General features: G+C 36.4%; 1 protein-coding gene across 1 annotated transcript in view; it reads right to left on the bottom strand.

Annotated features, from left to right (window-relative positions):
• Positions 1 to 14,409, bottom strand: part of LOC131069937 (protein DETOXIFICATION 19) — a 43,535-nt gene that overhangs the window by 24,973 nt on the left and 4,153 nt on the right. The window contains exons 3-7 of the mRNA XM_058005487.2: positions 10,365 to 10,451; positions 10,164 to 10,220; positions 9,768 to 10,006; positions 9,458 to 9,576; positions 4,111 to 4,200 (exon numbers count right to left, since the gene is read on the bottom strand). Of these exons, the coding sequence (XP_057861470.1) occupies positions 4,111 to 4,200; positions 9,458 to 9,576; positions 9,768 to 10,006; positions 10,164 to 10,220; positions 10,365 to 10,451 (592 nt within the window). The remainder of the gene's footprint in view (positions 1 to 4,110; positions 4,201 to 9,457; positions 9,577 to 9,767; positions 10,007 to 10,163; positions 10,221 to 10,364; positions 10,452 to 14,409) is intronic.

Genomic DNA, 14,409 nt, shown 5'->3' with positions numbered 1-14,409 from the left:
CCGAGTTATTTTATCAAACAGTTTGCAAAAATAAATAAATAGAACAAGGAATTCTCTGCTGCAATAAGTTAAAAGATCCCTGATCTGGTTTTTGATTAATTTCCCCAACTTGCCTTTTTGGGAAATTTTTGTCAAATGCTTATCAAGCTTCCTTAGGTGAATGGTTTTCTATTTGTTTCAGATTTCATTATCTTTTAAGAGCCTATACAGAGGACATTGCATTAAAAGATGGTTTTAACCAGAGTTGCCTCAAACAACAAGTTCACCAAAATATAACAAGTAGCACCAAGCATACAATCTGAAATCAGAATGCAATACAAATTGCAGGCCTGAAGGTCGACTGCTGATAGAAATTATCAGATTTGAATCTACAAATTGTGAATCAACTGTTGTTACAATATCATTGGATTTTGTCCTTACAACAAGTATATCTTCAGACAACGATTGATACCAATTTAACACCTGACCTAACACTGACAATCAATTCAACATGAGGCAAATTAAATCAACTTACAGTCCTATAGCAGAATGCTCAGTCTGTAGGTGAACAACAGCCCATTAATATCTTTGTTCCTTAGCAAAGCTAGGTCCTCAAGTGAAGAAATTGAGTCAAGATGTCACTATAAACATGCATTACACACCCTAAGCACTTAGATCAGAAATTATCACAATTTCCAGTTTGTAAGACCTACTCTGAGATCTGAAAACCACTCAGAACTTCTGTAGCAGAAAATTATTGAAGAAAACAGTCAACTTATAATCAAAAATCATCTTTGAATGGATTTTGGCAAGATCTAAATTGTTTGTCTTTGGATGGCCTTTTCATGTCTAATGGTAGTGGCATAGTGGAGGATGAGAGCATTCATGTATGAGATAGTTGTCACGTTGTTTCTTGTTGCAGGTATCTTGACGGAGCACATAGAGCACTTTGATTCCATGATAGCATATGGGCTGGAGGGTTTGTTTCCGTCACTGGTCATGTCACAACAGCTGCAAGTCACTATAGCTGCGAATCACTATTCGCATCACTATAGCACCCAGCAATGTCCAACATGCAACTCAACAAGTATGGCATCCAAACTCCTTCACAATGTTTGACAATAATAATCCCAACTCCTTCACACTATCAAATCCTCTAGAGAGATTTCCAGCTGAAACCTCCAACAATCTGATGATGAAGCACAATAGTGAATCCTAGATGAATCCACACCAAAGATGGATTTGGGTTTCTGTCCAAAACCACCAAGAAACTCCAAGGGTTTCCGTCCTCAGATTTCCTACAAATTAAGCTAGAGCTCTCAACTTCTCAAAAAGAAAATAAATTAACCAAATATGTCTCAAATGAGCTCCCAAGTGCCTTTTTATAATGCTTTTATCCCAACGCCCTAATTAGGGTTTGCAAATTTTAAATTCAGCGTGATTTTTAATATTTTATAATAACCATGTTTCCCAAAGCACCATTAAAAGTCATTTTATAAAATAACTTTTACAAAGTCACTATCATATTAAATAATGTAAAGTTAAATATAACTTTATTATTCAAACATTAATTAATATAATATCCATAATACTCCACTCGTCATGACGCTATCAACTTCTGCAATAACTTACTATCTGTGTAGGGGAAAAAGCGAGACTAGGTTAACATGCCCTAATCCTACCTTTTGACACACATTACGGAATACGAAAGAGCCTAGAGATATCGCACAATTGGCTACTTCTTTTTGTAAGATCAAGTAATGCAAGTTCAAACCCTAATCCCAAAATGCAAGTATGAACTAATAACAAAATTGCAGAATTGAGATTAAACAATGAACAGCTGTAAATACAAGGATGAAATAAGAATGCAGATGTGTACCCGGCGTCAAAATCGGACTGAAAATGTTCGGGACAGGAGCGCGGGCGCCACTGTCCTGAAAACTGCACCGGAAACTGTCGTTCTGCACTCTGAAACACTGTCTGAAAGCTATCTGAAAGCTGTCTGTCCGGAGGACCAGGGCGCCCAGCGCCTCTGTCCCAGGGACCAGGGCGCCCAGCGCCCCTGTCCCAGTCTTCTGCTCTGCAATTTGATACAGAGTGCTGTCTCGACCTGTTCTCTCCGGATCTGTATCCTGCGGCATCGTCCGAGTCCCAAACCTGCACTTATATCTGAAAAATGGGATGGGCGGCTATATAGGGTTTTGCCTTAGTCAAACCCCCGCTTCGGTGATTTCCACCTCCACGAATAGCCAAGTTGTTTTGTAAAATGTATTGTGTGTGCAGACCTAGTGTGTGTGCAAGGTCCTAAAATGCAAGAAAGCAAACTAGAGCAACCTAGAAAGTAAACCATAATTGCTTGTAAATGTCAATGTAAATGCTCTAAATCAAGATGCAAAGTGATCTAAAGCATGAATAAATGATATATTGAAGCTTATGCAAAGACATGAAAACAACATGAAATCATACCCAACCCTCAAGGGAGGAGTACAAGCCAATCTTCAGTCGGTAATCTCCTATTGTTCTTCAATGTCTTCCAAGCCCTAAGTGAAGGAATGAAATTGATAGATGCTTGATAGAAGGATGTTGAATGTTGTTTAAGTCTTCAAAGATCTGCTCTTTCGCTGCATATGAGGTTCCTGAAAAACAAAAATCGGATCCCTTCAAATGAAGAAAGAGAGCTCTTATGTAGGAAACCCTAGATCGTAAATTCGTCTTTTGGCCGACCTAGAGATTGAATATCCCGCCAATTTCTTGGGGTTAAGCTTTATTTTATGATTGGATTGTGCTCCCAAAATTTCGGGAAAAATGTCCGGGACCATGTGCACTCCGAGCGCCACGGTCCTGACAACTTTTCACCAAATTTTCAGGGCCGTCGGATATGATGATTTTAGAGAGAATCCCGAAGTTACAGGTGATTTCGAGATGTTTTGACCCCGAAACCAAGCCCCCAAGTTCGAAATAGGACTTAATTAGGGTAATTAGGGTTTTTGATTGAGTGATGTATTGGAGGAATAAAATGAAAAGGGCACGCTTTAGCGAAAGGGCTCAACTTTATGATGTAGAAGACGATGAAATAGGACCTTAGACCTAACTAATTTGCTTAATTAAATGCTAAAGGAGAAATGCAATGCAAAATGTAAAATGCACTAAGGCGGGTGCTAAACTAGGTGTGAAATTGTACCACCCTAGCAAGTGCGTACAATTTACGACGCTACACTATCCGAAAATAGCCATGATACCCATTGATCATCTTGTGACTTATATAGATAGAAGCATGACCCGAACATTTAAGTGACTTCTAAAAATATTGTGTATCAAGAGCCTTGAAGGATCTTCAAAAGGCATACCACAAATCAACTGGGACATTGAGCTGAAGAATAGTGAAATAAGCACCAAAAGGTCAGCTAAAGAGCCATAGAATACCCTCAGAAGGGTCCCCTAATCACCATGTTAGCCTATAGGGACCAAAGTCATAGGCTAACCGCTAGAAATAGCCGATGCCTAAAAAGGGGACATTACAGAAGCCTATTGTTGGCTCTATAAGTGGCAGATGCATACAACTGTCTAAAAGTTACAACATCCAATATTTGAGGCTCCATCCAAGGCATTTTCTAAGGTGTTTACATACACACTATGGTCACTCCCTCTATCCTTCCTTTGAGGAAATTGGTGATAAGCAATCATAGAGCTAAAACTGTTAAAATATTTGACAGTTTAAGAACAAATCAAGTTAGAATACTTGACAGACTAAGAACAAACCAGTGACACACAATAGTAAAGGTTGGTATTACTTCTATTTAATTTACACTAGATATTACATTCTCACACTCTTTGTTGAGAAACATTAACCTTTTTGATAGCATTTTAATATCTAATTCTCTATTATAATTTCATTCACATACCTTTCAAATAAAACACAGATCAGGGAATACATACCAAAAACTAAAGGTAATCCCCTTCCCATTGGCCATAAAATGAATCAATGAGGGGGGAGAATAATCTGTATCTTTTACTTTTTCATATAATAGCAATAAATAATGCTGACTAGAACATCTAAAATCTATCTTGATGTTTCAAACAGAATTTGTGGAAATAGTAATTTATTAGAGTGATATAAATGAATGATAGTACCATCTTTGTCCAATTGATCAAGAAAAATGAGATGAGCAACAGGATGCATGTCTGACTTGAGATGCCACAAAGTATTCCTGTCCACAAACCCTGCAAACAAATACATTGCATATAGTGAGAAGTAAATATAATTTTAAAAATGCTATCTATTCGTGTCCACAAACATTTGAGCATAATGTAGGATGAAAAAAGACTGTTTCCTTGTCTTAAGAAAACAATGGAGCAATAATGCACATATATTTAGTGTAGATACTATTAATATTCAGTGTGGTTAAACTTAAAATGGTTACTGTTTTACACATAACTGGAGTAAAAAGGGTTGAACATCCACATTTTCATAAGTTGTCAAGACATCATTGTAAGATATTTTACTTGGCAATATTATTATGTATTTGGTAAAGAGACTTAAACCAAAAGTAACAACAGAGTGAAATACAAATTTATATGTTTCAGTTTAACCACTCTTTCGGTTGCACACATGGAAACAATATCAAGAAATATGCAATTTAAATTATAATTATCTATTCTACTATGAAATGCAATACTATTGAAGACCTCTGGTAGGGCAAAGGCAACTTTATATATTGTTTTATAAAAGCACCCAATCAGAGAGGAAAAGGAAGTTCCTCCCTCAAATCTTTCTTCTAAAGATATTTAGGAGTAATCATTCCATTCGCAGAGGAAGGCTAAGCTCGAATGAAACTGTCTTAGTATAGATGCAGAACTTATATCAAAGGTATTGGTGTTGGAAATAAGCCACACCCAAACCAACGATGGACTGGTCCAAGAGGGGCCAGTAGCTCAATGGCAGAGAACTCCAGCAGCGATGGAAGGTCCTAGGTTCGAGTCCTAGCTGGTCCATGTCTCAACATGGTATCAGAGCCAAGTCCAAGCTAGGAGCCCCAAACACACGAGAGGTGTGGCTTAAGGGGGGTGTTGGTGTTGGAAATAAGCCACACCCGGACCGACAATGGACTGGTCCAAGAGGGGCCAGTAGCTCAGTGGTAGAGAACTCCAGCAGCGATGGAAGGTCCTAGGTTCGAGTCCTAGCTGGTCCATGTCTCAACAAAAGGATTGGAATAAAACATCACATAGAACCTTCATGTTTTTGAAGAAGAATGAAGCATTACATAAGAATTTCATTAGATTGTAGAAGAATGAATTATACATAAAACAACCTATCTTTGTAACCTTCCAAAGACTTTATATTCTGATGTATTCATACACAGCAAAAATTTCTACAAGAATATCACACAGGGAACAGATAGTTGTAGTGTACAGATTACACAGAAAATAAAAAGACAGTTACATAAAGAACATATAAGTTTATAACACAGAAATATTCCAAAGATCATTATATTCTTATGTGCCATGGTGTTTCAGGGACTGTGATGGCAGGGAATGAGAAACCTTTTTGGGGGTATGGTGGGAGACAGCAGTTAAAAAAAAATACAAGAAATTTCAATATTCGTATGATAAGGCATTCACCATATTCATTATGATTATACGGCCATATTACATTAATATTAGAGCTTGTGAGATTTTGCCAAGATCAAGAGCTCAATGAAAAGTACAAAATAGAGAGACAAAATATACGACAAGAATAAACTATATTCTCATCAATAGATAAAAAATGATTGTTACATACAATGTAGATGAGCCTGCATATATAGGCAAGGCTATATGGATATGTGAGCACACAAACATGACATGTGGCTCAATAAGAAACAAGGGTAGGTAGGAAATAGGTGTGTAGGTAGGAGAAACAATAAAATATTCCACATGAGGTGGATCACCCACCAAAGGTGGAATTATCACTCCACAATAAGTGGATATGATAGAGTAGTAACAAGATCACACCATAAAAGGTGGAAATTCTCCTACACACACTATCCCAATGTGGCACAAACACCCAAGTGTCTCATACCCAAACTACTATGAAATGCATTACCTAAGTAAACTTAAGTAAGATGTAACAATATCCAGCATGAATAATTAATTACACCAACAGAGCTGAATTGAGAATTCTCAATTCACATAAGAATCAACATACAAATTAACAAAATTTAATTGTTTTCATTGTCAATGAGCATATATAACGTATCACTTATCCCTTAATTGAAAGAAAATGGGTGATCTAAATGGTTGGTTCACTTAAGTTAATTTGGCTTCATCATCAGTTTACTTCTTTATAAGATTAAATTTACCAACTACATTAAAGTTCAGCCTGATCCTATTATAGAAAACTTATTATTCATATCTAATGTGGGTTCTCTAGTTGGCCCATTCTGTTATTCTATCTAAACTTGTTTCTTCCCACAAAATGATGCTTTGAGTCTAAAAGTTGACTCAAACCTGTCATTAATATCCAATCTCCTAAAAATATCTGTCCATAAAATAACCCTCTTTATTTGAGTCCCATGGGCATGGATCATTCCATGAGCTAAGCTTTTTCTACAAAAGATGTGTCCTGTCCCTTTTTCAGCCCTACATGTCTATCATGGTCTATTAGCCTATTTTCTCAATTTTTGTAGGTTAATGGGTTTGGTTAGGGAAATATTTTAATAAATAATAATTAAGTTGGTCTTAATATTATTTTTGCATGAATTGTAAAAGACAACTTTATTATTATTTTGTAGGCTGCTTAAATGGAACATAATAAAGCCTTATGTAACTCTAAGTGATATTTTAATATTTTGAGGTAGAGTTACAAAAGTGATTCAGCAGTCTCATCCTCCTTTGATCAATCCATCTCTCTCCTTCAAATCCAAATTTATATTAGCTTGCATCTCTAGGAATATTGTTGTATGATGCTGCAAATTCCTTTGTTGGAAAAGAGGTATGGGACTTGGAACTATTGAATTCCTTATAAATAAATATGTAGGACTAGTAGTCCGTGTGAAGAGTTGTGATCAGTAACCATAAAGATGCAACTCCTACCAAATATTTTCCATTAGAAACTAGCTAAACCTCTACTCCAAATCCTAATATCACAGTCATCTAATTCCTTAGAGTCATCTTGTTGAAGACAACTTCACCAGCTACAGCCTTCTTATTCTATGTACAAAATAGAAATCCTTTATTCAAGGGCTTCATCAAGACTGAAGATGCAAACTAAATACTTTGAAGGTGGGTATGATCAAACCCTAGGACAAGAACTTGATGACTTCAGCATTAGACACTTGAAAGATATCCTTAAGATCCACCATGAATAAGTTTGAAAAATGACTAGTAGCTGCTATGAGACCATAGGATCTGTCCCTTAAATCTCCACCAAACTTTTTTGACCTCTAGGTGACCTGAAAAATGAAGTATTGCCGGTATAAGTAACTGACATACCATTTTTTTGTTGTTTCAGCGGACTGAAACTCTGTTGTGGGTGTCATCCTTGTACTCCAAACATCAAACATGAAAAAGCAACCAAGATGAATCTTTTGTGGTATTTTTTCACTAAATCTGATCCTAATCTGATCTCCCACCTGCGAAGTTCCTCCTTTATGCGTTTGACTCTAAACCTCATGATCTCTGCATATCTGAGCTCATTTTGTGATGCCATGCCATTTAAGAGACATGCTGGCGCCTTTTTTGAATGTTCAATCCACTTGAAATGATTTTCATGACCCTAGACACACTTCAATGGCATGTTTACCACTTTACAACTCTACAATTGACTTTAGGCACCTATTTTCCTCATGTTTGTCACTTGAAATGCCTTTAAGACTGCCAGGCACTTAAAGGATGTTTCAGTCACTTGGATTACTTCAGTTGCCCCTTCTGCTTGTGCTTGCCACTTAAAGATTCACTCTTTTACCCAAGGCGCACTGTGCATGCATCTGTGCCACTTGAAGGACAGTTGAGCTCTCAATTTTGGTGATCTTGCCACTTGAATGACTTCCTTGGGCCTCGGGCTTGCCTTATGCTTGAGTATGCCACTTAACATATAGCCGGGCACTTATTTTTGTGACTCATGTCACTTAATATCATCAACCTTGGTCTTTATGCAAAACAAATCACGCTGCCACTTCAGAACCCCTAAAGCCCTGCTGAGGTCCATTTCCAGACACTTTTGCCACATAAAAGACTCTTAGGTGCCTTTTCCTGCTCTTTCTGCTTTACAGACATATAGGCTCAATTTTCCACCATGAGTCACTTGACTGAGATGAAGACACTAGTTTTATGCACTTCTGCATATTAAAGAAATTAACTCTACTCCTCAGACACATTTTTAGGTGGTTTCTGCCACTAATACCTCTGCTAGGTGCTGATTCAAGTTTTCTCTGCTCCCACCTAAAAGGCTAATTTCTGCTCTTGAACGCAGAGACAGAAGATTATGAAGAAATGGCAAGTTTCATCCATATAATACACGAACATGACTTTGATTTAAAACAAAAACAGATTGACCCCAGAACATATTTCCGCCACTCCCAAATCATTCCAACATTTTAAAACAGGTATACTTCCTCTGTATGGACTTATGGATGGTAAATAGATGGTTATAGACTATAGTCATGATACTATGCCTAAACAGATATGACAACTAACACAAAAGTCTTGATTTGAAAATTTATTATGGGTGCAACACAGTTACACAAGTTGTGTAAATAAGAAATGGTTTCATCCTGGCACTTGAGTCATACAAGGGGCTCCCCTCCAACAAGGGAAGTGGATAAAGTTGACTCTGAAGAGATCTTGTACCTGCATCATTCTGTGCCAATGCGAATGTTAATGTGACAATGGATTTGTGACCATACACACACAGACTAAATATGAAATTGGTTCTGGTGTTGACATCCACCACAGGAAATTAGGAATAGAGTTGCCACCTCAATCGATAGGAGTGACCTGGTTCCAAACTAAAGATGCAATGCTCTCTTATTCCTTCATTTCAATTCTCTACAAAGCCATCAAGTAGCCATTCATCCATCTAAAAGTGCATATCAGATCCTTTTCTAGCATAAACTTGATATTTATTTTTTATTTCAATCCAATTGTCCAGCTGAGTGGTTATATTTAGATGCCTTGAGTGAAAATTGTTTCATGGCTATTTCTAGGTAAGCTCAAAACGGAGACTTGCCATAAGCCCTCATACTTTTCATTTGTTCTATCAATGCAACTTTGCCTAAAGAAACTGTCATAGAGTGCTAGGATAGATGGGTTTATAACTTCTACAAAGATCCCTACTTCACCAATCATACTGTCAAAAGCAGATGAAGAGCAGACCATCTTAAAATTAACTACTTAAGTTATTTCACTATTTTAAGAACTTAAGAATGTAAATTTTTCAGCTTTTTATTATAGTCATATTATGCATTTCCAACATTTTGTAAAGACAGATAGTAAAGTGCACCTTTGAATTTAGCTTCAGCACAAAAGCAAGGAATATGGCTATTGGCATGCCAATGATATAAAATCCTAGCAAGTTGGTCCATGCTGCTAAATGTTGCCAGCCGCATCCTCTTGCTACACCTGTAGAATACATGTTTCTGAATATTTATAGTATACATGGAAATAGCACATTTCCTTTAAAAACATTTTAGATTTTTATCTTGACATGTTTTTAAAGTAACAGATAATAAGTAGCTAATGATTAGTTCAAGGTAAGTTAAAAGATATTATCAAGTTAATAATAGAATAGGAAAATATCCTCGATGCAGAACCTGAGAGAATTCCTTGGATTGCATCAAAAAATATTGAAGCTGCAAGTAGTGGAGCCATGGTTGCAAATTTTTGCCTAATTTTCCAGCTGTCACTGAAAGCAGCTGCCCAGATATTATGACCAAATAGCAATAGAACTGAAATTGCACAAGCTAGCATAACTGCTAACTTGACGGTAACCGTAACTGCTAATTTTGCTTTGTGTTCATTCCCAGCACCAATTTCATTTGATACCCGAGTGCTGTCAATATGCAAAACAAAGAGGACCACGACAAAATAAGGCAGGAGCTTTTGAAAACTTAAAAACCATTAGCATTTCAGAAACCAGTGGTAGTGGTGATCATAATTTGATATCTAATAAAAAGATTATGCGACTTAATGAGATCTGTATCATATACCTGACAGCAGCACTAAAGCCAAAGGTAATCATATAAGCAAGGCATTCCGTATTTACACTGCCAAGGAGAACACTTAGAAAATTAACTCTAGTAACTTGGTTGGCATCTAACCATAGAAGAGCACATAAACTACTAGGAAACTATAGAAATGATAAATGGAGAGACTTATGTTGCATAAGATCCATAGGTTTGGAAGCGTACCTTATAGAAATCAATGAGGTATTCATCTCAGAATCAGGTAAGAGCCCAGCAACCAAAACAAGAATTTCAAAAGCCCAGTACTCCAAACTGGCACAGAAATTTGAAAAGGACAATGCACATTATGGGATTTCTAAGCAAATATAAAACAAATTCATCACAGTCAAATTTAAAATTCTACCAACAGATCCATAAATAATTCTAGCAGCTTCCACTTTCACTTTTAATTTCTAAAAATGAACAGGTTGATCAGAAGAATTGTAATAAATATGATATCAAATCAGTAATACAGATAGATTTCAAATCCTAATCCCAAAATTTGCATGCAAAGGAATGGGTCAATCCTACGGCTTCTGCATTTAGTCATTTCTAATGTATCTCCAGATATTAATTCCATCAGATAGTCTTGGCCGACTCTATATTCTACCAAGAAGGAAGAGCAGATGACGGTATTGATGTAGTCAATTGAAAATCCTAAGAAATAGTCTCATTCTCCTGAATTCAAAAGCATATTTGCCTCCCATACTTGCTTTTAGCAATGATATGTTTCGCTCCAAGTTGATGCATTTAAATATGTGGACAAAGAAAATAAAAAAGGCACAACAAAATTTCTATTAATGTTTACAAATGAAAAAAATAGCTCAATGGTACTCGAATCTACAAGAGCAGCAAGTATAATTGTTAGAAAGTCCTCCAAGAGCTTTGAAAATAATTCAATCTAAACTTTAAATCAATGAAAGACCCTAATTAAAGAGGGTAAACCTTTGAGACAAGTCAAACATAATAGACATATGATACATATCCAAATAACCATTTAAAAAGGAAGGTCACTAAATATATTAATGCACATGGAGTTGATGAAGACTAAAGCTGGAAATCATGGCTGGAGATCAAAATTGACGCTAACCTGTATCAAATTCCAGCAGCTTTTTCATTGATAGCCAAGGATTTGAACACTCTTAACAAAAGTTTTCATTAATCCAGCACATCAATTTGCCCCAATTTTATTTTACTTTTCTTATTTCAACGTTATCTTCCTTCCACAATTCATGTTGTTTCAGGTATTTAATGAAGCAATACTATAGTATGACCTTCTAAGTCTTTTGCAAATGCAACTGTGTATAATTTCCTTTTGTTATTTGATAAAAGTAAAAGATGTATTAAACAGAAAAAAAATTACAAAGAGATCCCATGCCAAATATAATCAGGCATTCTACATGGTTTTAACTTTAAGCGGACTCCAGTTGTAGAACATTACCCAAGGGCTTTAAACTTTGTAGAATAAAAATTCACAACTGAGAGGGAAACATTTTTAATTTCAAGCTACCTTGGGGCTGAATTAGCCACCATTTCCTCAGTTGTAGCCTCTGTAGACCAAGGAACAACCCTGCAAATCAACTATCCTAAATTCCAAAACTCTTTTTTTAACCACCCTTTCTTGCTTGCCATGACTTTTAAAAAACAACTAAGATCCCTCTTTTCAACATTCTATAGAAACTAACATATATCCGCAGTTTCCTTCTCCAAACATTTCCAATCCAATCATCAAAAAACTTCCTAGATGGCAAAACATTATTGTCTAGCCAAACAAAAATTATAGCAACATTTTTAAGCCTATTTTTTTATTCCTTACAGCTTGTAACATCTTTGGATTGGGAGAAATGGAGAGTATCTTAGGCAAAGAGATACCCTTACTTCTTTTTCTTCCTTTGGGTTCTCCATCTTTGATGATGTCGACTGTTCCCACTCCTGCACCTTTAAATTCCAAATTTCTTTCATGCTCTAAAACTGAGAATTGTAAAGACCCTAGTAACCAATAGTCTTCGAAACCAAGAATTTCCTTGTAGCTTGTCTTAATCTTCCTGACACCCTATTGACTATAAATTCCTTCACCGGATTTTGAATTAATTTAAAAAATAGAATCATTAATCCCACAAGTTCCATATTCAAGACCGCTTCTCTGGACTCTTCATGAGATTACTTATATGAGAGAAAATAATGCTTTGAGGAACACTAGACCCTAACATAAAAACCGCACCCCCGCAAAAGGATGTCACTATCCAGCAATTGGCAAACACGGGTCTGTTTACCCACAAGATAAATACTCACTAACCAATGATTAATACTGATAGGTTGGAGAGTTAAAGGCCCACAAAAATTAAAATCTAAATTCAGAAACAAATCAAAACCACAACAATAACTAAAGAAACCAAAGCCAAAAAAGAGATGCAATTCAACCAATTTAAAAACTAGAATTGAGAACCCAGGAGAACAAATGAAATCACGATCGACGAAGAATACTAATCTGAGTCTCCTTTCACAAGATAAAGTGCTCCAAAGCAAGAAAATGGAGGATGACTATTTGTCTTCTTCCAACCTTAAAGCTGCTTCTCACCCTCCCCTACCAGAAGAACCTTTTTGATTTAAAAGTAAAAGAACTTTTCCAATTTTCTACTACAAGGATGCCTAGGAGTCCCCAATGCAATTAGGAGACACTTGGGAGTCCCTTAGGCACCTTAAGCATCTCAGGGACATCCTAGAATCTTGGAGGCATCCCCAAACCAAGGGGGCATTTCAATATCATCCCCTCTTTGAGGGAGACATCTTTAAAAAATCCCTAGGTATGTAGCAGCAATGGTGGGAGGGTCGGAGGATGTTACCCCAAGTTCCCGCATCTCCTAAACATCCCCAACCAAGAAATGCATGGATCAAGAGGGAAGAGGGTATGTCCTCATGGAACATGGATCTTTGGAGATTATTGTTTTGAAAGTCAATTCATTGTGATGGCATAAAATAGCCTTTGGGTTCATTGAAACAGCATGAATCTCAATTCGATTCATCTGCCAGTCTGTTTTCTCAGTTAGGTGCATAGGGAGTTTGACTGCAGAAGAGAAGTGTGCATCCGAGAAAATTACAGAGCATTAGACCTGTTGGGATATTGTTGTAGTATTCATTAGTGTCCTTGAAGATATAAAGAAGGTAGTAAGCTTGTAATTTGGAACAGAGATGGTGGCAAGTGGAGGCAGATTACCTTACTCTTTTGAAGTTTCTTACTAAATTGAGATTCCAGGGTGATCTCCATTGTTGCTCCCTGTTTTTCTGATGTTTACAGTTCTTGTCTTCTTCATTTCATTCTTACAACTATTTCTAATTATTTCAGCACTTGAATAACTCACTCGTAGGCATTTGTTGACTGTTGTCCTAAGTAAAAATAGAGAGAACAGCAAGTAAAATTAATCAAGATGTTTATAGACAAGATAAAGATTCTTGTTGGTAAAGAAATATCTACACTATATTCAGACCACTGGATTATGGTTCAAATGATGCATAGTAGGAAAATTTCTGGAATCAAAGTATTACCTCAAGGCCATGTGTAAGCACTAACTATCTTTGGTCTTGTCTTGACCAGTGAAGGTGTCACTAGTGACTAGTGTAAGAGACGAGGAAGAAGCTTATGAAAGAATGTCACTAAATTATAGCATCAGAAGTCTAAGTGTCGTACATACAAAGAAATTTTGCTGTCACTTAAACGCAATTCACAAAGAATGATAAAAGCTTGACACTACAAAATTGTCAAAAATTAGACGCTAATCAGTCAACCTGTGGAAAGTGCAGGATGTATGGATAACAGCCTTTAAAATTATAATATGCCAAAAAGCAGATTCCACCAAAGAATCGGCATAATTGAGTTCAGAAGGATATATAGATCAGGAAAATCAACAAGACAAAGATATTCAAACACAAGAAAAATTGATTTTGAAACAAAACCATACTAGAGTAATCTATGGAAACGAAGGGATGGAAATTCGCTTTGTGCCGTGTTAATGAAAATTACAGGGGATATTGGCTATGGCAAAGATATTCCCTACCCTCAGGCACCTGTTGAACAATCATAGGATCAAGGAAAATCTGCATTCCATCAAAAGGCCATGAAGAGTCAAAAATTCAAATTTGATATGCAGAAAGATATGGATAAGAAAAACAGTGTACAGGGATATAACCAAGGAAGAAACTAAATAGTTTTCTAGTTAAATAATGAAGAATAATT

This window comes from Cryptomeria japonica, chromosome 6, assembly GCF_030272615.1.
Source record: "Cryptomeria japonica chromosome 6, Sugi_1.0, whole genome shotgun sequence".
NCBI lineage: Eukaryota > Viridiplantae > Streptophyta > Pinopsida > Cupressales > Cupressaceae > Cryptomeria > Cryptomeria japonica.
Note: the sequence above shows the minus strand (reverse complement) of the source record. Positions and strands in the feature narration are given on the sequence as shown.